General features: G+C 48.4%; 4 protein-coding genes across 8 annotated transcripts in view; 2 read left to right on the top strand and 2 right to left on the bottom strand.

Moving 5' to 3' along the window:
- The window catches only part of LOC137803459 (serine/threonine-protein kinase WNK4-like), a 10109-nt gene extending 2732 nt beyond the window's left edge, over nucleotides 1-7377 (bottom strand). For all 4 annotated transcript variants that reach the window (XM_068601926.1, XM_068601927.1, XM_068601929.1 and 1 more), the window contains exons 1-15: nucleotides 7049-7377; nucleotides 6479-6941; nucleotides 5297-5469; nucleotides 4417-4637; nucleotides 4189-4346; nucleotides 3626-3714; nucleotides 2916-3135; nucleotides 2626-2811; nucleotides 2221-2347; nucleotides 1914-2074; nucleotides 1667-1740; nucleotides 878-1013; nucleotides 653-769; nucleotides 412-534; nucleotides 216-270 (exon numbers count right to left, since the gene is read on the bottom strand). In XM_068601926.1, coding sequence (XP_068458027.1) covers nucleotides 216-270; nucleotides 412-534; nucleotides 653-769; nucleotides 878-1013; nucleotides 1667-1740; nucleotides 1914-2074; nucleotides 2221-2347; nucleotides 2626-2811; nucleotides 2916-3135; nucleotides 3626-3714; nucleotides 4189-4346; nucleotides 4417-4637; nucleotides 5297-5469; nucleotides 6479-6922 — 2284 coding nt within the window. In that variant the 5' untranslated portion in view covers nucleotides 6923-6941; nucleotides 7049-7377. The remainder of the gene's footprint in view (nucleotides 1-215; nucleotides 271-411; nucleotides 535-652; nucleotides 770-877; nucleotides 1014-1666; nucleotides 1741-1913; nucleotides 2075-2220; nucleotides 2348-2625; nucleotides 2812-2915; nucleotides 3136-3625; nucleotides 3715-4188; nucleotides 4347-4416; nucleotides 4638-5296; nucleotides 5470-6478; nucleotides 6942-7048) is intronic.
- A 909-nt stretch (nucleotides 7378-8286) lies between these two features.
- psmd3 (proteasome 26S subunit, non-ATPase 3) lies at nucleotides 8287-13476 on the top strand. Its single transcript, XM_068601971.1, has 12 exons — nucleotides 8287-8559; nucleotides 9048-9238; nucleotides 9309-9449; nucleotides 9558-9694; nucleotides 10712-10902; nucleotides 11310-11413; nucleotides 11778-11892; nucleotides 12276-12395; nucleotides 12497-12600; nucleotides 12728-12883; nucleotides 12989-13039; nucleotides 13272-13476. Exons 1-12 carry the CDS (start codon nucleotides 8370-8372, stop codon nucleotides 13347-13349), a joined length of 1578 nt encoding a protein of 525 aa, XP_068458072.1. The 5' UTR covers nucleotides 8287-8369; the 3' UTR covers nucleotides 13350-13476.
- A 1383-nt stretch (nucleotides 13477-14859) lies between these two features.
- On the top strand, nucleotides 14860-19120 carry csf3b (colony stimulating factor 3 (granulocyte) b). Its single transcript, XM_068601972.1, has 5 exons — nucleotides 14860-14875; nucleotides 18184-18338; nucleotides 18423-18530; nucleotides 18616-18747; nucleotides 18902-19120. Exons 1-5 carry the CDS (start codon nucleotides 14860-14862, stop codon nucleotides 19118-19120), a joined length of 630 nt encoding a protein of 209 aa, XP_068458073.1.
- A 1735-nt stretch (nucleotides 19121-20855) lies between these two features.
- samd14 (sterile alpha motif domain containing 14) overlaps nucleotides 20856-22500 on the bottom strand; it is a 7302-nt gene continuing 5657 nt past the window's right edge. The window contains exons 9-11 of one of the 2 annotated variants that reach the window (XM_068601970.1): nucleotides 22466-22500; nucleotides 21924-22079; nucleotides 20856-21746 (exon numbers count right to left, since the gene is read on the bottom strand). The exon at nucleotides 22466-22500 is cut by the window's right edge and continues 94 nt beyond it. In XM_068601970.1, coding sequence (XP_068458071.1) covers nucleotides 21600-21746; nucleotides 21924-22079; nucleotides 22466-22500 — 338 coding nt within the window. In that variant the 3' untranslated portion in view covers nucleotides 20856-21599. Of the gene's footprint in view, nucleotides 21747-21923 lie in introns of those variants that run through there. The other variant, XM_068601969.1, reaches the window with a different exon arrangement.

Here is a 22500-nt window from a genome sequence, read left to right as displayed (position 1 = left end):
GATAGATATAGATGTATATATAGATGTATATATACAGATGTATATATATGTATATATACACATCTATATCTATACTATATTTATGTTATTGTTGTTTTAAATAGCTACTTCTTTAAAGAGCCCAGGGATAAAATTGGCAAATAATATTTCAGTTGCTTCTTGAGATTATGAGAACCTCTGAATGAGGTTCATGTCTCACTTTCATCTTTTCTTACCAGGAAGTGAAGACAAGGACAAAGTCCTGGAGCGGCCTGGAGTCAGGAGGGCGACCTGTGAAGACACACACAGGTAACACACAGGTAACACACACACACAGGTAACACACACACACACAGGTAACACACACACACAGGTAACACACACAGGTAACACACTCGTCACGTGAGCACTGATTGGTCGGTGGTCACGTACTGAGGAGTCGGACAGGTCTGCCGGCTGCTGTGAAGGCATCATAGACTCCGCCCTCTTGATGATGTCATACATGCGGAGGATGAATCCTTCTCGCTCCAACGGGACGATGAAGTCTCTGTGGATCTGAACATTTAAACTTTATTTATTCATCAACGTATTGAGAGTTTCATAGATCCATTAAATTCAGTACATCCGTCTGGATCTAAAGGCCCACGCTGCGCTGTGATTGGTTGCTGCTCACCATCACCGAGGCGATGTCCTCTGGGTTGTCTCCGTCGAGGTCAAACTTAAAGGTCACCATCTTACTGTTGTGAGTCTGCAGTTGACACTCCACCACGCGGTCCGCCATGTCGGACACCTGAAGGCACCACAGCGTGAGTCTGTCTGTGTGTGCGTGCGTGCGTGCGTGCGTGTGTGTGTGTGTGTGTGTGTGTTAACATCATATACATGTGTGTGGTGTCATCACCCCTGTGATCCTCAGGCGAGCTCTCACTCGCCGCCTGAACTGCTTCGCCTCCGCCCGTCGGTTCACTTCCTGGTTGCCCTTCTCTGATTGGCCGTCATTGCCATCACTAAAACCTGAGGTCATATCGGAGGCGTAGCTAGAAACCAGGAAGTGGAGAGACAAAGGATGAACACTTCCTGTGAAACATCACTGTGTGTCTGCTCAGTGGTGGCCGTCAGGGCCTGTAAGTCTTCTCTGCTGGCCTGAACACAATCACTAAGTTATAGTTATTTCATGATGTAATAGTTCTTCACTAACACACTGCATGTGTCATAATGATGTCATCATGTCTCAGCTCTCCCTCTGTTGCTCTGCTTCAGCCTTTAAGAGAGTTTCATCCAATCAGATTCCTCCTCCTGTGTCTCTATAGGAGCAAAGCAGTTTAACCCTTTGCAGGTTAAAGTACACGGGGAGTGGACGTTGTGGTTGATCGTCATGACTTCAACCAATCAGAGCTTTAGTTTGAAGCTGGGCGTGTTCTTTAACGTGCAGCGCCTGTGAAATGGCGTGGACGTGTTATTGGTCGGTGGGGCAGCGTGATTATTAACATGTGCTGTGATTGGCCGGTGGGGCAACGTGATTATTAACATGTGCTGTGATTGGTCAGTGGGGCAGCGTGACTTTTGTCAACACAACTGAAAGCTAGCTAGCTAGCTGCAACAGAAGAGTTTAACAAACAGGACGTTTATCACGAAGTTAAAGTCACATTGATGATGTCCTCATAAGTATAGAGATGAATGTGTGTGTTACCTCTCAATAGGCGAGGAGAAGCCGCAGACTGATCCAGATGGCTGCCGCTCGGCATTGTGGGACACAGCGATGCTCTGGTGAAGACACGAACAGGAAGTCTAGTCAGTTTGTTTTCCTATGATTCAGTGGGAAAACCACCTCCAGAAGATTGGTCTCTAATCTCCTACTCAAATGTTACTATTATTGAAGTTAAAACACTTGTTTTTAGTTTAACCCCGCCCCTTTTCTATATTAGCCCCACCCCCACCTTGGGGAAACGCAACACGGGAAGGGGCGGAGCCTTGGATGGAGTCCGGGTAACAGGGCGAGGAGCCTGGGGTCGAGGGGTTTCCTGAGCCACCGCAGTAGGGGCGGGGTCTACGGGGTGAGTCACTGGAGGGGGCGTGGCTTCAACCTTCTCTGGCTTACCTGTGTAAATGAAGGACCTGTCAATCACAGTCTGACAGGAATGCAATAAAATCATAATTCAATGATGAGCATTAATAAAACAATAAAATTATGAAAACAAGTGTAGACGCTTGGAGATGAAATATGAATAATAGAATATTAATAACCCTGACGCTCCTCGTCTCCGACTCCCTCCATTCTGGTGGAGATGCTGGCTTTCCCAGAATCCTCTCTGCTTGCCAAAGGAGGGGCTTGTATCTGAGAGGGGGCTGAGCTTGAAACAGCAGCTGAGTCCTGATGTGAGGTTTTAAATCGTTTAACTTTTGGTTTTATTTATCAAAATAAATAAAATACTTTGAATAGATTTAAAGATATATATATATATATATATATATATATATATATATATATATGTATATATATATATATATATATATATATATATATATATATATATAATATTATATATGTATAATACATATACTTGCAACTGTGAAACAGAAAACTAAAATCAATTTAACTTAACTCTTCACACCTTAAAGTTCTTTCCATGTCAACAACTTTAAACGCACCTGATTGGCCGACCTCGCGGCAGCTGCCGGTCTGTGATTGGGTGGTTTTGGTGTTTGGGGGGCGGGGTCAGACTCCTCCAGGAGGCGTCGCCGTTTCTCCCGCTGATGCTTTATGGCCGTCACTCGATGTCTGATGGCTTTGGCCACCGGCTTGTAGTCCGCCTCGCACAAGAACCCCAGCACCACCTGAGAGGGACAGGTGAGACAGGAGAGACAGGTGAGACATGTGGGACAGGTGAGAATGGTGGGACCAGCCCGGCCTGTGATGTCATCAACACAGCGGGCCGTACCATCTCTTGGGCGACCTCCTCGGGGACGTCTTTGTACAGCTCGAACAAGAACTCGATGGCCTTGTTGTTCTTGTACTTCCCCTGAAGCTTCTTGTTGTTGTCCATCCGGAGCCAGAGCTTCAGCGCCGCCTTGGACCCGTCTTCGTCCTCGGCCAGATCCACGTGGACGCCCAGCTGCTCCTGGAAGAACCGGTGATCCAGCAGGTCCTGGACCGTGAACCTGAAGCAGGACAACCAAGACGACAAGCATCAGAACCAGCAGAGGAGGTCCAGATTACTCTGCGCAGCCAGGAAAGACCTCATGAGGACCAGCAGAGGAGGTCCAGATGCTCTATGGAGCCAGGAAAGACCTCATGAAGACCAGCAGAGGAGGTCCAGAAGACTCCATGGAGCCAGAAAAAAGACCTCATGAGGACCAGCAGAGGAGGTTCAGAAGACTCCATGGAGCCGGAAAAGACCTCATGAAGACCAGCAGAGGAGGTCCAGAAGACTCAATGGAGCCAGGAAAGACTTCATGAAGACCAGCAGAGGAGGTCCAGATGCTCCATGGAGCCAGGAAAGACCTCATGAAGAACAGCAGAGGAGGTCCAGATGCTCCATGGAGCCAGGAAAGACCTCATGAAGAACAGCAGAGGAGGTCTAGAAGACTCCATGGAGCCAGGAAAGACCTCATCCTGTAACACATCTGATGGACTGAAGCATGCTGGTACCTCTCGCTGCTGCGGGTGCGGATGCAGCCTTCAATGATCTCCTTCAGCTCCGGGACGGTGACTTTGAGGAAACTGTCTGGTTTGATTCCCTGACAAACAAACACAAGCACACAGAACAATGACGGTGCCACCTGGAACCCAAAATGGTTCTTCAGAGAGAGTACATTTCATTTAGCTGACGCCTTTATCCAGAGAGACTTCCATGTTGCTCTGTACACCGTAGACACAGCAACAGGGAGCAGTTAGGGGTTAAGTGACTCAAGGACACAACGACATGGACCAGCATAGCCGGGGCTCGAGCCACCGATCCTCTGATTAAAAGACGGGCATGCTAACCACTGAGCCACAGTCACACCTTTCAAACCAGGATTCTTGAAAGAACCATTTCTTTAAATAGTTCTTCAAAGAACCTATAAAGATGCCTCAAAGAACCTTCAACAAACGGTTCTTTAAGGCACCCTTTCTGGTGCTTTGAAGAACCTAAAGAAAAAACTTTAAAAACACATAGGTAGTGCGTGACCAGAGACAGGAAGTAGCCGGCGCTCAGGTGGGCGGAGCCTTACGTTGGTGACCTTGCGGTAGATCTGGGCGGCGTTCTGACACTCTGAGTATGGGTACTCAGACGTGGCCATCTCCAGAATGCACATGCCGAAGGCGTAGACGTCCACGGCCTCGTCGTACTTCTCGTCATACATCTCTGGAGCCATGAACTCCGGGGTCCCTGAACACATCGCATCAGTACCTTCAAACCACTGAGGGAACCACACCCTGCTCCCCGCCGGCAGCCCTACCGATCACGCTCTGGGCGAACGAGGCCTTCTTCAGCGTGGCCAGGCCCAGGTCTCCGATCTTCACCGAGGCCGAGGGTCCGGTGATGAAGACGTTGTCGCACTTGAGGTCTCGGTGCAGGATTGGGGGGCAGCGGGAGTGCAGGAACTGGAGCCCCTTCAGGATCTGGAGGCTCCAGCGCTGCAGCAGCTTCAGCTTCATCTGACGGAACCTGCGCAGGTACCTGAAGAGTACAGAAACACACCTGGTGAGGCCGTGAGCTCCGGGGCGTCCAGGGCTGTCGGCGGTGTTCAGGCACCAATATGTTGCGGGGCATCCAGGGACTAAGATGTGGACTCACATCTTCAGGATTCAGGTCTTTGTATACAGTGAACTCTTTCAGGGTTCAGGTCTTTGTGTATAATGGACTCACTCTTTCAGGGTTTAGGTCTTTGTGTACTGTGAACTCTTTCAGGGTTCAGGTCTTTGTGTACAGTGAACTCACTCTTTCAGGGTTCAGGTCTTTGTGTACTGTGAACTCTTTCAGGGTTCAGGTCTTTGTGTATAATGGACTCACTCTTTCAGGGTTCAGGTCTTTGTGTATAATGGACTCACTCTTTCAGGGTTCAGGTCTTTGTGTACTTTGAACTCTTTCAGGGTTCAGGTCTTTGTGTATAATGGACTCACTCTTTCAGGGTTCAGGTCTTTGTGTACTTTGAACTCTTTCAGGGTTCAGGTCTTTGTGTATAATGGACTCACTCTTTCAGGGTTCAGGTCTTTGTGTACTTTGAACTCTTTCAGGGTTCAGGTCTTTGTGTATAATGGACTCACTCTTTCAGGGTTCAGGTCTTTGTGTACTTTGAACTCTTTCAGGGTTCAGGTCTTTGTGTATAATGGACTCACTCTTTCAGGGTCCCGGAGGTCATGAGCTCCGTCACCAGGATGGTGCCCTTGTGGTCCCTCAGTGTGGACTTCCAGGAGTCGAAGAAGCGCACGATGTTGGGGTGCTGCAGGGCCTTCAGCATCTGCACCTCCTCCGTGAAGCGCTGGCGCTCCGACCTGCTGAGCCGGTGAGTCTAAGGGAGAGGAGATCAGCTCCTGATGCGTTTATTGATCATGAACACATTGCTGCAAAGCATCATGGGAAATCAGGAGCACAAACAAATAACTGAAGAACCATAAAAAACACAAGGCTAATGTCAGAAACCTTCGACCCCATTCATGTGTGTGTGTGTGTGTGTGTGTGTGTGTGTGTGTGTGTGTGTGTGTGTGTGTGTGTGAAAGCTGCTATCAACATCAACCAGCAGCCGTCTGTTCAAGGAGATATCAGATACTGTGTACAGTATAGAAAAAACTGCAGAGTCACAGTTTTACCACACACACACACACACACACACACACACATACACACACACACACACACACACACACACACACACACTTAATCTTAGATAATAACACCATGAAGTGTCCGTAGAAAGTGGGAGGAGTCTAAGATAATAACTTGATGTCCTCAGGTCATGTGACAGAGATCAGATTCACACGTTGAATCATTTACTCTTCAACTGTCATAAATGTATCACTTCTTCCTCCTTCTGGACCAATCAGAGTGCAGAGTCACGTCCAGAACAAGAGGCACACAACGAACACACAACTTCACCCACAAGATGTCTGTTTGACTCTAAATGTATATAGACTTCTATACAACCAGAGGAGTCGCCCCTGGTGGTCAGGAGAGAGAATGCAGCTTTAACACATGAAGCATAGACTTCTATACAACCAGAGGAGTCGCCCCCTGGTGGTCAGGAGAGAGAATGCAGCTTTAACACATGAAGCATAGACTTCTATACAACCAGAGGAGTCACCCCCTGGTGGTCAGGAGAGAGAATGCAGCTTTAACACATGAAGCATAGACTTCTATACAACCAGAGGAGTCGCCCCCTGGTGGTCAGGAGAGAGAATGCAGGTCGTCACCGCCACGCTTTCTACTGTTGTGTCCTGTGTGTGTACTGTGCTTACAGTGTGTGTACTGTGTGTATAACATGTGTACTGTGTGTACTGTGTGTGTACTGTGTGTACTAGTACCTGGAGCTCGCACCAGGCCACCTCCACCGTGGTCTCCGTGTCGAGTCCTCTGTAAACCGTCTTGAAGGATCCTCGTCCAATCTCAATGTTGAACTTCAGGAAGCGTCCATCAGGAGACGAAGCCACGGCCTGCGTCTCCTCTTCCTCACGCTGCTCACGCCGCTCCTCCTTCTCACGCTGCTCCTCCTTCTCACGCTGCTCCTCCTTCTCACGCTGCTCCTCCTCTTCCTCCTCATATTCCTCCTCACACTGCTCTTCACACTCCTCTTCCTCTTCCTCACGCTGCCATGGTAACGCTTCCTTGTTAGTCTCCTCCCCTGAAGCCGAGCCGACGTTCTGATTGGCCAGAGGGTCGTCCTTCCAGGTGGTCATGGTGGGAGGAGGAAGAGGAGGAAGAGACTCCTTCTTCTCTTCTTCATGTCTTCTCCCGGTCCACGGCAGCATCTTCCTCTTCTGTCCCTCACTGTGATGTCAGAAAAGTGGGCGGAGCCACCCAAGGAGAACACAAAAGTGTCTTCATTATAATTATTATGATGAATATGAAATAATATTTAGAGAAAAGAGACTCACGTGTGTGGCAGCAGAAACCAGTGGCCCTTCAGCAGAAACCAGTGGCCCTTCAGTAGAAACTAGTGGCCCCTCAGCAGAAACCAGTGGCCCTTCAGTAGAAACCAATGGCCCCTCAGCAGAAACCATTGGCCCTTCAGTAGAAACCAGTGGCCCTTGAGTAGAAACCAGTGGCCCTCAGCAGAAACCAGTGGCCCTTCAGTAGAAACCAGTCCCCCCTCAGCAGAAACCAGTGGCCCCTCAGTAGAAACCAATGGCCCCTCAGCAAAAACCAGTGGCTCCTCAGTAGAAACCAATGGCCCCTCAGCAAAAACCAGTGGCTCCTCAGTAGAAACCAGTGGCCCCTCAGTAGAAACCAGGGCCCCTCAGTAGAAACCAGTGGCCCCTCAGTAGAAACCAATGGCCCCTCAGCAAAAACCAGTGGCTCCTCAGTAGAAACCAGTGGCCCCTCAGTAGAAACCAGTGGCCCCTCAGTAGAAACCAGTAGCCCCTCAACAGAAACCAGTAGCAGGTCCTCAGGGTCCAGCTGGTCTGAACTTCCTCTTCCTCGTGTTGTCTGCAGCCTTGCTCCTCACAGCGCTATCAGCGCAAGCAGACGGCAGCACAAGCCCCGCCCACCACAGCGTCACCTGGCTGATAAACACTGGACCTCAAGCTTCACCTCAAGAACCCGGATCTTCACTCGGTCACATTCAAGTTTTATTTTGAAATCCATGTTACTTTCTGTTCATCTTATTGATCCGTCCAGTAGGGGGCGTGTCTGCGCTATCAATGAGAAAAGCATCATCTCATTATATACATCAATGTAAACAACAGAATGATGACAATGTGACGTATTATTAGTGCCAAGACGCCAATTGGTTTATTGATTGATTGGTTTATTGAATGATTGGTTTATTGATTGATTGATTGGTTTTTTGATTTATTTATTGGTTGGTTGGTTTATTGATTGATTTAGTGGTTGGTTGGTTGGCGGTGTGTCACGGTCAGTCACGTGTCTCTTCATTGAATCTTGTTTGTTTGTTTCCTGGAGGCTTCAGAGTGAAATACGTGACTCTTCTCTGTGTTACAGAAGTTATTGATAGTTATTAGTTCAGTATTCATTTGGTGGATTCTGGTCTCTGGAGTCATTTCTTTATTTATTAGTTTGTTGTTGAACCTTTCCGGGATCGAGTTCTCCGTGATCTCTGTTTCTGCCTTCGTCTACTCCAGTCTGAAGCATCCCACAATGCTTTGCGCCTCTCAGGAGTTGCCAGTCATCGTAGCAAACCAGACGGAGATTTTTTGTTTCTGCGGACTCTGAGCTGTTTTTCTGCGGGACACCATGAAGGACACTGCGGCTAAGCGACGTGGGGACAAGGCGGGAGGCCGGGACCGGGACCCCAAAGCCGAGAAGCCGAAGGACCCGAAAGACCCGAAGGACCCGGGCCCGGACCCGCAGGACGTGGAGATGCCGGAGGAGGAGGCAGCTAACGCGGCTAAGCCCAAAGAGCTGGACAGCCTGACCCTGGACGGTGAGGACTCGTAGACCCGGGAGCTTTCCCGTAGCTTTCCCGTAGCTTTCCCGTAGCTTTCCCGTAGCTTTCCCGTAGCTTTCCCGTAGCTCCTCGTGGTCCCGGTAGAACCACCCAAACAGTCCAAACAGTTAGCATGTTAGCATCAGCGGCTAACAAACGATGTGATGGAACTGAATACTGATCTACTTAAGAAAATAGTAAACGTCTAGTTAATATTTAGTGAACAGCTAGTTGTCTAGTAAACGTCTATTTAGTATTTAGCAAACCGCTAGTTAACACTTGGTAAACCGCTAGTTAACACATAGTAAACCGCTAGTCAACAGCTAGTCAACCTCTGGTGACTCTCCCTCGGACATCAGGGAGCACGTGAAGCAGATAGAGAAGGCAGTGTCATAGTAAACGGCTAGTTAACACATGGTTAAGCTAGTTACCACATAGTTAACCGCTAGTCAACAGCTAGTCAACCTCTGGTGACTCTCCCTCAGACATCAGGGAGCATGTGAAGCAGATAGAGAAGGCCGTGTCGGGGAAGGAGCCCCGCTTCGTGCTGCGGGCGCTGCGGGCGCTGCCCTCCACCAGCCGGCGGCTGAACTCCAGCGTGCTGCAGCGGGCCGTGCTCGGCTTCTTCACCAACAACACCAGCACCAGGGACTTCCTGCTGGGCTTCCTGGACCAGGTCCGCTTTTCTGTTTTCTGCCTCGCGGTTAGTCATGTGACCGGTACTGACGCCCGCTGTCTCCCCACAGCCCATGGACATGTCCAACGGAGACATCCCGTTCCGGCCCAGGACGGGTAAAGCGGCGCTGGCTCCTCTGCTGCCGGAGGTGGAGGCTTATCTCCAGCTGCTGCTGGTGGTGCACCTGACCAACGACAAGAGATACGCCGAGGTCTGTCGCTGTGTCACGTCAGGCATTAGAAGCTCTAGATTCGGTTCAGCTCCAACGTGGAGGTGACGAGGAGGAGGCCGGAGGTGATGAAGGTGACGTGTGTTTCAGGCTCAGAAGGTGTCAGACGACCTGCTGCAGAAGATCGGCTCGAAGAACCGCCGAGCGCTGGACCTGGTGGCCGCCAAGTGTTACTACTACCACGCCCGGGTATATGAGTTCCTGCTGCAGTTTGACTCCATGCGCAGGTACACACACACAGACACACACTTACTCACACACTCTTATCCATAGAGACTCACAATAAATTCATTCAACATGAAAACAAACTCAAGAATCAGGAAAGTAGAATTTCTTCAATGAAGTCAAACTACAAAGTGCTGTCAGTAAGAGACATTTAAGTGCTACTTAAGTGCTACTGCGCGACCTTCCTTATTCAAGGTGTCGTCTAAAAGATGAGTTTTTAGTTCACGGAGGAAGATGTAGACACTTCCTGCTGTCCTGACGTCAACGAGGAGCTCGTTCCACCATCGAGGAGCCAGGAAGCAAACAGTCGAGACTTTGAGTGTTCAGCTGATTGGCTGAAGCAGTGAGGATCCACAAGCCGATTGGCTGAAGCAGTGAGGATCCACAAGCCGATTGGCTGAAGCAGTGAGGATCCACAAGCCGATTGGCTGAAGCAGTGATGCTGCATTCTGGGTGAACTGTAGAGGTGGAATGGCGTCAGCAGGTAGACCTGCAGGACGTACAGTAGTCTAGATGATCAGAGCACCAGAGCCTGAGATACCAAAGTCCTGGAGGGAGGAGATCTGATGGTTCACTGTGTCCAAGCAGCAGAAAGGTCTGGAGGATAAGGACAGAGGAGAGAAGGATAAGGACAGAGGAGAGAAGGATAAGGACAGAGGAGAGAAGGATAAGGACAGAGGAGAGAAGGATAAGGACAGAGGAGAGAAGGATAAGGACAGAGGAGAGAGAGAGGCTGCTCTAGCAGTGTGAAGCTGCTCATACAGCAAGGACGGAAGTCTCTGAGGCCTTGAATCCAGACTGTGAGGATCCATCAGGTTGTTCTGGTGAGGAAGGAGGAGACGAGGTTAAAGAAGAGAGATGGAAGGAGACAGACGGGTCTGTAGTTGTTGCCTTCTGACGGGTTGAGAGAGTTTCTTCAGAAAGAAGTGTCCTTGTGGTCACTAAGTGTCCTTGTGGTCACTAAGTGTCCTTGTGGTCACTAAGTGTCCTCTCCTTACTAAGTGTCCTTGTCGTTGCAGCTTCCTGCACACTCGTCTCCGCACGGCGACCCTGCGTCACGACGCTGACGGCCAGGCGGTGCTGCTCAACCTGCTGCTCAGGAACTACCTGCACTTCAACCTGTACGACCAGGCCGAGAAGCTGGTGTCCAAGTCCGTGTTTCCTGAGCTCGCCAACAACAACGAGTGGGCCCGGTACCTGTACTACACAGGTGAGGCTGGTAGCTGTACTACACAGGTGAGGCTGGTAGCTGTACTACACAGGTGAGGCTGGTAGCTGTACTACACAGGTGAGGCTGGTAGCTGTACTACACAGGTGAGGCTGGTAGCTGTACTACACAGGTGAGGCTGGTAGCTGTACTACACAGGTGAGGCTGGTAGCTGTACTACACAGGTGAGGCTGGTAGCTGTACTACACAGGTGAGGCTGGTAGCTGTACTACACAGGTGAGGCTGGTAGCTGTACTACACAGGTGAGGCTGGTAGCTGTACTACACAGGTGAGGCTGGTACCTGTCTCTCCTGTGTACCTGTGTTGAATCAATGTATTGTTTCTGAAAGGAGTTCCTGTTGTGTTCACCTGTGTACAACTGTGTCACCTGTGTGTCATGTGACCTGCAGGTCGTATCAAGGCGATCCAGTTGGAATACTCTGAGGCCCGCAGGACTCTGACCAACGCTCTGAGGAAAGCTCCACAGCACACCGCCGTGGGCTTCAAGCAGACGGTCCGCTCCACACTGATGCACCAGTTATTACCTGTTACCTGTTATTACACCTGTTATTACACCTGTTATTACACCTGTTATTACACCTGTTATTACACCTGTTATTACACCTGTTATTACACATGCTATTACACATGCTATTACACATGCTATTACACATGCTATTACACATGCTATTACACATGCTATTACACCTGTTATTACACATGCTATTACACCTGTTACATGTGCATGTTTTTACATGTGTTATATTATGTGCATGTTTTTACATGTGTTATATTCATGTAAAAACATGTTACAACATACGAACGTATGTTATAACGTGTTCCTGTAAGTGATGCCAGATGTATTGATCCCTGATCAGGTCCACAAGCTGCTGATCGTGGTGGAGTTGCTGCTGGGAGAGATTCCTGACAGACTCCAGTTCAGACAGCCGTCACTGAAGAGATCCCTGATGCCCTACTTCCTGCTGACCCAGGGTCAGTCCACCCTCATGGGTTCCTTAAGTCCTGTTTCCTACTTCCTGCTGACCCAGGGTCAGTCCACCCTCATGGGTTCCTTAAGTCCTGTTTCCTACTTCCTGCTGACCCAGGGTCAGTCCACCCTCATGGGTTCCTTAAGTCCTGTTTCCTACTTCCTGCTGACCCAGGGTCAGTCCACCCTCATGGGTTCCTTAAGTCCTGTTTCCTACTTCCTGCTGACCCAGGGTCAGTCCACCCTCATGGGTTCCTTAAGTCCTGTTTCCTACTTCCTGCTGACCCAGGGTCAGTCCACCCTCATGGGTTCCTTAAGTCCTGTTTCCTTAAATCCTCTTTTGTGTGTGTGTGTGTGTGTGTGTGTGTGTGTGTGTGTGTGTGTGTAGCGGTGAGAGCAGGTAACCTGGCTAAGTTCAACCAGGTGTTGGAGCAGTTTGGGGAGAAGTTCCAGACGGACGGGACGTACACGCTCATCATCCGCCTGAGACACAACGTCATCAAGACCGGTGAGCCAATGAGGGGCCAGCTCCTCGTGGCCAATGAGGGGCCAGGTGAATTAACCTGTGTGTGTGTGTGTGTGTGTGCGCGTGTGTGTGTGCGTGTGCAGGCGTGCGGATGATCAGCCTGTCATACTCTCGCATCTCTCTGGCCGACATCGCTCAGAAGCTGCAGCTCGACAGCCCAGAGGACGCAGAGTTCATTGTCGCCAAGGTAACGTGGAAACACTTCCACTCAAATGACGCTAACTCGGCTAATGATGCTAACAGAGAAGCCCAGTGAGGTGAGAGCCGTCAAGTGACCAAAGGAAAGCCTTTTTACGTGTGTGTGTGTCGTCCAGGCGATCCGTGACGGCGTCATCGAGGCGAGCATCAACCACGAGAAAGGCTTCGTCCAATCAAAAGAGACGATGGACATCTACGGGACCAGAGAGCCTCAGCTGGCGTTTCACCAGAGAATCTCCTTCTGCCTGGACATCCACAACATGTCTGTGAAGGTGAGACACACACACACACACACACACACACACACACACACACACACACACACACACACACACGTTGCTTTGGCTTGTCTAACTGTTATAACTGTGTTCCTGCAGGCCATGAGGTTTCCTCCCAAAGCTTACAACAAAGACCTGGAGTCAGCAGAGGTATCTCTCTCTCTCTCTCTCTCTCTCTCTCTCTCTCTCTCTCTGTCTCTGTCTCTCTGTCTCTGTCTCTCTGTCTCTCTGTCTCTCTCTCTCTCTGTCTCTCTCTCTCTCTCTCTCTCTCTCTCTCTCTGTCTTTGTCTTTGTCTCTGTCTCTCTCTCTCTCTCAATAAACTACATTACCCATCAGCTTCTTCAGGAAACCTAAAGTGTGTGTTTGTGTGTTTGTGTGTAGGAGCGTCGGGAGCGTGAGCAACAGGATCTGGAGTTCGCTAAAGAGATGGCAGAAGATGATGATGACAGTTTCCCATGATCCTCTCTGCTGACTTCCTGTATGTGTGTGCGTCCATGCGCTGATGTTATTACCCACAATGCCCCTCTCTTCTCTGGTTGTTTTCCTGCTGTAACCTGTGAACAAATAAAGACTTTGAGTTTGTTGACGCGCGTCTTCTCCCGTGGGGTTCTGGGTAATGTAGTCACAGTCTGGCCTGGTGGATCGCCACGGTAACTCTTCTCACGGACCAATCAGAGCTCAGGAAACGGAGCGGAGGGGAAACAGTTAAAACACTGAACAGTTTAGACGTTTACAAGATGAAACTCTTCATGTCTGAACCAGTCCTGAAAGATTCCTCATAACTTTATTTAAACAAATAACAGACACGCTTCATGTGTTGATAAACATCAACATGAAGATTATTTAGAATCAACAATATTTGACTTTCCATAAAATGTGCTGATTCTGGTTGCATCCTTGTTTCCTTCACTTGCGTCCTTTCCTCACATCCTAATCCCTCCCACCAGAGATGCACGGAGAGATTAATTTCTTAGTCAGCGGGCGAAGTTGCACAATGAGTCTTCCTCGTCTGTGCTTGTTGTGAAGAAGCGTGACGCCATGATGAAGACGAAGAGGTAGAAGAGGAAGAGACGTTGTGACTCAGAGGTTTTTCTGCTCTGATGAAACATCCTGACCCAAGAGGCTGCTGGGAAACTGCTCCTGGATGTTTCCTGTTTCGTCAGAAAAACCGCTGGCCCGATGCCAGACTGCACCTGAAGCCCTCGCAGGCTGAGAGGCCTTCAGGGTCTCTCTCGTGGTCTTCCTTTCCCTCGTGTATGTATGTATGTATGTGTACATATATATGTATTTATATACATATATATGTGTGTGTGTGTGTGTGTGTGTGTGTGTGTGTGTGTGTGTGTGTGTGTGTGTGTGTGTGTGTTACACGTACACATATATAAATATATGTATAGTTAAATGTTCATTGTTGTTAAATTCTTGTTTGTGCAAACTCATTTGGCAATAAATGGTTCTGATTCTGATTAAAACAATCATGAATTATAACATGATTTATTTAAAATAATTACAAATGAATGACAACATTAATAACTAGTACAATATTAATATATAATACATAATAATAATAATAAAAACTTTTCAAAGTTATAATTATTATTATCCGGATGCGTTCAGTGGTTGTGAAAGTTTGAAAAGTTATTATTATTATTAATATTATGTTATATATTAATTGTATTCGTTGGTGACGTCACGGTGTGGCGTCACGTGGTGCAGCGCAGGTGAGACCCGCGGGCCGGATCCCGGTGCTCGTGGCGCAACACTGGCTTCGTCACTTCGGGATTCTTCGTCATGACTCGACGGAGTTGTCCGACAACGGAAAACCCCGCGCGAGCGCCCGCAGATAAAGAGCCCGACCGCCGCCAATGGAAGCTGAAAGACACGGGAGCGAGCTCACCTGCGGACCGAGACCGAGACCCCCACCGAGACCCCCACCGAGACCGAGACCCCCACCGCCGCCCTGACAGACATGAACGCTGCGCTCGGTGAGCACCAACTTTTACTGTCTGCATGCGACTTAAATCAGCAGAAACATGCATGAAGTTTGGTGGAACTCTGATTTAAAAATCAAGTTTAACTGAGTCCCGTTGATAAACATCTAGTATGGAGGGTTATTACTGCCAGATGTAGAGGGTTATTACTGCCAGCTGTAGAGGGTTATTACTGCCAGCTGTAGAGGGTTATTACTGCCAGCTGTAGAGGGTTATTACTGCCAGATGTAGAGGGTTATTACTGCCAGCTGTAGAGGGTTATTACTGCCAGCTGTAGAGGGTTATTACTGCCAGGTGTGGAGGGTTATTACTGCCAGATGTAGAGGGTTATTACTGCCAGGTGTGGAGGGTTATTACTGCCAGATGTAGAGGGTTATTACTGCCAGCTGTAGAGGGTTATTACTGCCAGCTGTAGAGGGTTATTACTGCCAGCTGTAGAGGGTTATTACTGCCAGATGTAGAGGGTTATTACTGCCAGCTGTAGAGGGTTATTACTGCCAGCTGTAGAGGGTTATTACTGCCAGGTGTGGAGGGTTATTACTGCCAGCTGTAGAGAGTTATTACTGCCAGCTGTAGAGGGTTATTACTGCCAGCTGTAGAGGGTTATTACTGCCAGCTGTAGAGGGTTATTACTGCCAGCTGTAGAGGGTTATTACTGCCAGATGTAGAGGGTTATTACTGCCAGCTGTAGAGGGTTATTACTGCCAGCTGTAGAGGGTTATTACTGCCAGGTGTGGAGGGTTATTACTGCCAGATGTAGAGGGTTATTACTGCCAGGTGTGGAGGGTTATTACTGCCAGATGTAGAGGGTTATTACTGCCAGCTGTAGAGGGTTATTACTGCCAGCTGTAGAGGGTTATTACTGCCAGCTGTAGAGGGTTATTACTGCCAGATGTAGAGGGTTATTACTGCCAGCTGTAGAGGGTTATTACTGCCAGCTGTAGAGGGTTATTACTGCCAGGTGTGGAGGGTTATTACTGCCAGCTGTAGAGGGTTATTACTGCCAGCTGTAGAGGGTTATTACTGCCAGCTGTAGAGGGTTATTACTGCCAGCTGTAGAGGGTTATTACTGCCAGCTGTAGAGGGTTATTACTGCCAGCTGTAGAGGGTTATTACTGCCAGATGTAGAGGGTTATTACTGCCAGATGTAGAGGGTTATTACTGCCAGGTGTGGAGGGTTATTACTGCCAGATGTAGAGGGTTATTACTGCCCGATGTAGAGGGTTATTACTGCCAGGTGTGGAGGGTTATTACTGCCAGATGTAGAGGGTTATTACTGCCAGCTGTAGAGGGTTATCACTGCCAGCTGTAGAGGGTTATTACTGCCAGATGTAGAGGGTTATTACTGCCAGCTGTAGAGGGTTATTACTGCCAGATGTAGAGGGTTATTACTGCCAGCTGTAGAGGGTTATTACTGCCAGATGTAGAGGGTTATTACTGCCAGATGTTGAGGGTTATTACTGCCAGATGTAGAGGGTTATTACTGCCCGATGTAGAGGGTTATTACTGCCAGCTGTAGAGGGTTATTACTGCCAGATGTAGAGGGTTATTACTGCCAGATGTTGAGGGTTATTACTGCCAGGTGTGGAGGGCTATTATTGTCTGTATGGAGGGTTATTACTGCCAAATGTAGAGGGTTATTACTGCCAGATGCAGAGGGTTATTACTGCCAGCTGTAGAGGGTTATCACTGCCAGCTGTAGAGGGTTATTACTGCCAGATGTAGAGGGTTATTACTGCCGGGTGTGGAGGGCTATTATTGTCTGTATGGAGGGTTATTAGTGACAGATGTAGAGGGTTATTACTGCCAGGTGTGGAGGGTTATTACTGCCAGATGTAGAGGGTTATTACTGCCAGCTGTAGAGGGTTATCACTGCCAGCTGTAGAGGGTTATTACTGCCAGATGTAGAGAGTTATTACTGCCAGATGTAGAGGGTTATTACTGCCAGCTGTAGAGGGTTATTACTGCCAGATGTAGAGGGTTATTACTGCCAGATGTTGAGGGTTATTACTGCCAGGTGTGGAGGGCTATTATTGTCTGTATGGAGGGTTATTACTGCCAAATGTAGAGGGTTATTACTGCCAGATGCAGAGGGTTATTACTGCCAGCTGTAGAGGGTTATTACTGCCAGCTGTAGAGGGTTATTACTGCCAGCTGTAGAGGGTTATTACTGCCAGATGTAGAGGGTTATTACTGCCAGATGTAGAGGGTTATTACTGCCAAATGTAGAGGGTTATTACTGCCAGATGCAGAGGGTTATTACTGCCAGCTGTAGAGGGTTATTACTGCCAGCTGTAGAGGGTTATTACTGCCAGATGTAGAGGGTTATTACTGCCGGGTGTGGAGGGCTATTATTGTCTGTATGGAGGGTTATTAGTGACAGATGTAGAGGGTTATTACTGCCAGGTGTTGAGGGTTATTAGTGACAGATGTAGAGGGTTATTAGTGACAGATGTAGAGGGCTATTAGTGCCTGTATGAATGGTTATAAGTGCTGTGTATGAAAGGTTATTAGTGCCGGATGTAGAGGGTTTTTAGTGCTGGATGTAGAGAGTTATTAGTGTCTGTATGTAGGGTTATTAGTGCTGTGTATGGAGGGTTGTTAGTGCCATATGTAGAGGGTTATTAGTGCTGCATATGGACGGTTATTAGTGCTGAGTATGAAGGGTTATTAGTGCTGTGTATGGAGGGTTATTAGTGCTGTGTATGGGGGGTGTAATGGGAAAATATAGTATTGCAATGTTAAACTGATTAAATGTTTCTTTGTGAGCAGACGGTGTGAGGGGAAGTGAAGGGACAGTCAAAGGGGGGGGGGGGGGGGTCGTAAACAATTCGTGAACTGACGGGGTGTTGAAATTCCCAGGAAAAAGGAGATTGTGACTTCTTTGTAATCAAGGACCAAGAGACGAAAGGTCTAGGATGGGCGGGTACCCAGTGTTCCCTTTGTTCCATGTGGTTTGAAGGTGTGAACCTCATCGTGTATAAAAGAGAGCTGTGACTGTTGTTTCATTGAATTGTGTGTCGCAGACTGCTTTGGGTGGCTGTGGCAGACCGTTCCTTCTTGCAAGAATAAACGGACTAAAGACAATTTTTGATCCGGAGATTCCATAACTCCTTAGCAGATCAACTGAGAAAATCTTCCATTACAGGGGTGATTAGTGACAGACGTAGAGGGTTATTATTGTCTGTATGGAGGGTTATTAGTGCCAGATGTAGAGGGCTATTAGTGCCGAATAGGGAGGAACATAAGAGCAGAGGGTTATTATGTGATGAAGATGATGATGAAGATGGTTCTCCCTACAGTCTGCACTCTGCTGCACTGCTTCCTGTTGGCAGATTTCATCCAATCAGCTCCCACCACCTCGCCGCTCAGAGCGGCAGCCGATCGAGCAAAGACGCTGGTGGAGAAGATCCTGCGGGACGTCCCGGCCGCGCACGCCGCCGCCGTCACCATCGAGGTAACAAGGCGCGTGATTGGCTGCCGCTTGACTCCTATTGGCTGTTGTTCTTTGTGTGTTGATGACTTCTCCTGCTCTCCTCAGGGTTTAACCCCCGACTCCGCCCACTCCACACACCTGCAGGTGATGGTGATGTCGCTGGGCATCCCCGCCGCGCCCGTCCTCAAGCCGCCGTCCGAGCGCTTCACGCTGGTCAGTCTGCGGTTCTGCATGTTCTGCTCGAGGTTTTCTAGGTTCCTGTCTCGTGAGCAGAAGTTAATGTGTGTGTCTCCTGCAGGACATCTGCCTGAGCCGCATGTCCGCCGGGAGCCGACTGTACCAAAGGCTGCTGGGAGTTTTATCTGAGCAGCTGAGCGGACTGAGCGATCTGCAGGCCGACCTGAGAGACCTGCAGACGCACCTGAGCAAGGTGACGCAACACCTGCCACGACCATCACATGGTCACATGACCGCATCACATGGTCACATGACCTCCTCACATGGTCACATGACCGCATCACATGGTCACATGACCGCATCACATGGTCACATGACCTCATCACATGACTCTGTGTTGTCTTTAGATGGGGGAGGCGGCTCAGCTCTCTGTTGATGAGTCGGATCCAATCCAGAACCTGGACCAGAACCTGGACCTGGACCTGGCCTCCCGTCTCCATGGCAACTACGAGCGGCAGGTAGCAGCCCACCTGACGCTGACGCAGCTCCGCTCCTTCAGTCACGACCTCATCCGCAGCCTGAGAGCTGTCGCCTCCTACAGGCCCCGCCCACCAGGAGCACGCTAAGCCCCGCCCTCCAGGTGTGCGCTAAGCCCCGCCCACCAGGAGCAAGCTAAGCCCCGCCCTTCAGGCGTGCGCTAAGCCCCGCCCACCAGGAGCAGGCTAAGCCCCGCCCTCCAGGCGTGCGCTAAGCCCCGCCCTCCAGGCACACGCTAAGCCCCTCCCACCAGGAGCACGCTAAGCCTCGCCCACCAGGCGCATGCTAAGCCCCGCCCACCAGAGGATGGGGATGAAGATCTGGACAGAATAAAAGTCTCTAAACTCCAGTCAGTGAAGCAGATTGACCTCCGAGTGAGACGTCCTCTGCAGAGGTGATCTTTGAGACTTTTCTTTCTGAGGCCTATTTATTGTGAAGGCCGGTTTTATTGTGAAGGGCCGATCAGCAGCTTGACATGTCGGAAGAATGTGAGCGAGCTTTAACTAAGGAAACTGATCTGAGGTCTGCAGGTCTGAACCTGTCCAGCTGCTTCAGGTCTCTGACACGAGTCCTGATGCCTCAGGTCAGATCAATACTGTCCTGATCAGTGATCAATACTGTCCTGATCGGCAGCAACTCCTTCGTTGTTTGAGATAATTTCAACCGAAATGTTTTTTTGAACTAAAGACACATTTTCACTGTTTTCTGACCAAATGACTAATCAATAACTAATAGACTCATCAATAACTAATCCAAATTATTTTGACAATCTTTCAAATGTGGAGGCTTTTATTGTGAAATGGTCAGAGCTCTTTAATATGATTATTTATGAATATTTATGAATACAAGTTCATTTTTTTTTTTTTTACTATTTATTAATATTTCTCAGCAAATTTTTCTGATGTTTAAATAGAAATGTTGTTGACTCAGTTTAAGTTATTCATCATTTATTTATTTGTTATTTATGCAGAAATATTTATTTTATGAATTGTTGTGAGAGCAGAGATGATGTCATTGTGTTCATTGTTATCTATTGACTTTATAATGAGATTCTTACAGCCAATCAGAAGCCTTTGTTTTAAATAATAAAAATATTGTTGCAGACATTGTGTCATGTGAATGGAAACAGGAAACTCATAATTTATTTCTGTTAGCTAACTCGTCCGTCTCTAGAGCATGCTAGTTAGCTAACTAGTCTGTCTCTAGTGCATGCTAGTTGGCTAACTCGTCTGTCTCTAGAGCATGCTAGTTAGCTAACTAGTCTGTCTCTAGTGCATGCTAGTTGGCTAACTCGTCTGTCTCTAGAGCATGCTAGTTAGCTAACTAGTCTGTCTCTAGAGCATGCTAGTTAGCTAACTAGTCCGTCTCTAGAGCATGCTCGTTAGCTTACTAGTCCATCTCTAGAGCATGCTATGCTAGTTAGTTAACTAGTCTGTCTCTAGAGCATGCTAGTTAGCTAACTTGTCTGTCTCTAGAGCATGCTAGTTAGCTAACTAGTCTGTCTCTAGAGCATGCTAGTTAGCTAACTAGTCTGTCTCTAGAGCATGCTAGTTAGCTAACTCGTCCGTCTCTAGAGCATGCTAGTTAGCTAACTGGTTTGTCTCTCGAGCATGCTCGTGAGCTCCCGGCCTAGTGGTTCTACCTGTGCTTTCATGCTCCACTGGTTCCAGAGGATGAACCTCCTAGTCCTGAGCAAGTTAGCAAAAAGCTAAGCTAACTCTTCATCACTTTATGATTTGGAGTTAAAGAAAACTACAAAAAGCTTTTTACAGATTTATTTTTTAAATGATTTGGAGGTTAAAAGTCTGAAACAAACACTACAGACTTCGTTTCTTCACTTGTTTTCACAATACATCACTTGCTTTTCTTCTGCGGTAACAACTTCCTATCTCTCTTGCAAAATATTTCAACCAATCAATTAATTAATCAATCAATCAACGCAGAAACTGCTCATGAAAGTTTTTAATATTTAAAATGATTAATTCAATCTATTTGGTCGGAAAAAAAAAACTTTTCTGTGGACTCATGGTTGTCTTTCAGGGACACTGTGGGGACAACTTAGGGACAAAGACACTGAGGACAACTTAGGGACAAAGACACTGAGGACAACTTAGGGACAAAGACACTGAGGACAACTTAGGGACAAAGACACTGAGGACAACTTAGGGACAAAGACACTGTGGGGACAACTTAGGGACAAAGACACTGAGGACAACTTAGGGACAAAGACACTGAGGACAACTTAGGGACAAAGACACTGTGAGGACAACTTAGGGACAAAGATACCGTAGGGACGTCTTTGTCTTTTGGTCTTTTGTGGAGGGTCCAGGGAAGCTCTACACACTGTGCCTGTGGCTCAGTGGTTAGCATGTCCGTCTTTCAATCAAAGCATCGGTGGTTCAAGTCCAGTGTCCTCTCAGTGTCCTTGAGTCCATGTGTCCTTGAGCAAGACACTTAATTGCTTCCTGGTGCTGAGTCCTTGTCTCTTTGGATTAAAGTGTCAGCTGAATGTAAAGGTCCTCTGGTCCTCTGGACCTCCACTGGTGGTGGAGGTCCTTCACGTGTCCCTCACATGTTCCTGCGATGTTCGTTGTCTCTTCTTCGTTGTTTTTCTTTCTGTCTCAGAGCTTTTCTTTCCTTCTCGGCTGCAGAGTGAAGATCTTTGATGCGACGCTTCAGAACATTGCGATCGGATGAACTGAGCATGCCCAGAGCCTGCAAGACAAGGACAGAGGTCTCACTCTGATGTTTATTTACACATTGAACAGACTACGACGATCAGGTTTAGACAGAGGTCTCACTCTGATGTTTTAGTAAACATTAGATTTTATTGAAGAACTACACAATTATAGAATAAGTAAAAAAAAGAGGGTTAAGCCTCCTCTTTCTCACCTTCAGCTTGTTGCCGTCCATCTGCAGTAGCTGCTCTCCGTCCACGTCTCTCGCACTGAATTCTGGGACGTATTGCTCCATGTTTAGTCCTCTCAGCCAATCACAGACCTGCTGGGACGTCCACGAGGACGCCAGGCTGGACGGGTCCTCAAAGGGCTGAGGAAGAAGAAGAAGAAGAAGAAGAAGAAGAAGAAGAAGAAGAAGAAGAAGAAGAAGACACCGTAAGTGCTAAGGCCGTTGCCAGGAAGACGATCTTCGTGGGAACAACTGGGACCAGCTTTGTCTTCGACGTGATTCTCGGCGTTGGAAGTTTCTGTGTGGACGGAGGCCCAGGTGTATGCTGGGAACAACAGCCATCTCCCCACCGTGACAGCGTGTGGAACAGACATGGCACAACCGCCTCGTGACCGAAGACCAAAGACCTGACCGGAGGAATCTTCAGTTGACTTTGGCCCCGCCCCCTTTTCCCTGAGCCGACTTACTAAAGGTGTCCTCCGGGTTGCCACAGTGTGTGTGTGTGTGTGTGTGTGTGTGTGTGTTACCTCATCAGAGGACTGGGACAGCGTGTGGTACGGGT

The sequence above is a fragment of the Clinocottus analis genome, unplaced genomic scaffold, assembly GCF_023055335.1.
Source record: "Clinocottus analis isolate CAN_PGR_092001 unplaced genomic scaffold, fCliAna1.0.p SCAF_56, whole genome shotgun sequence".
In the NCBI taxonomy this organism is placed as follows: domain Eukaryota; kingdom Metazoa; phylum Chordata; class Actinopteri; order Perciformes; family Cottidae; genus Clinocottus; species Clinocottus analis.
Note: the sequence above shows the minus strand (reverse complement) of the source record. Positions and strands in the feature narration are given on the sequence as shown.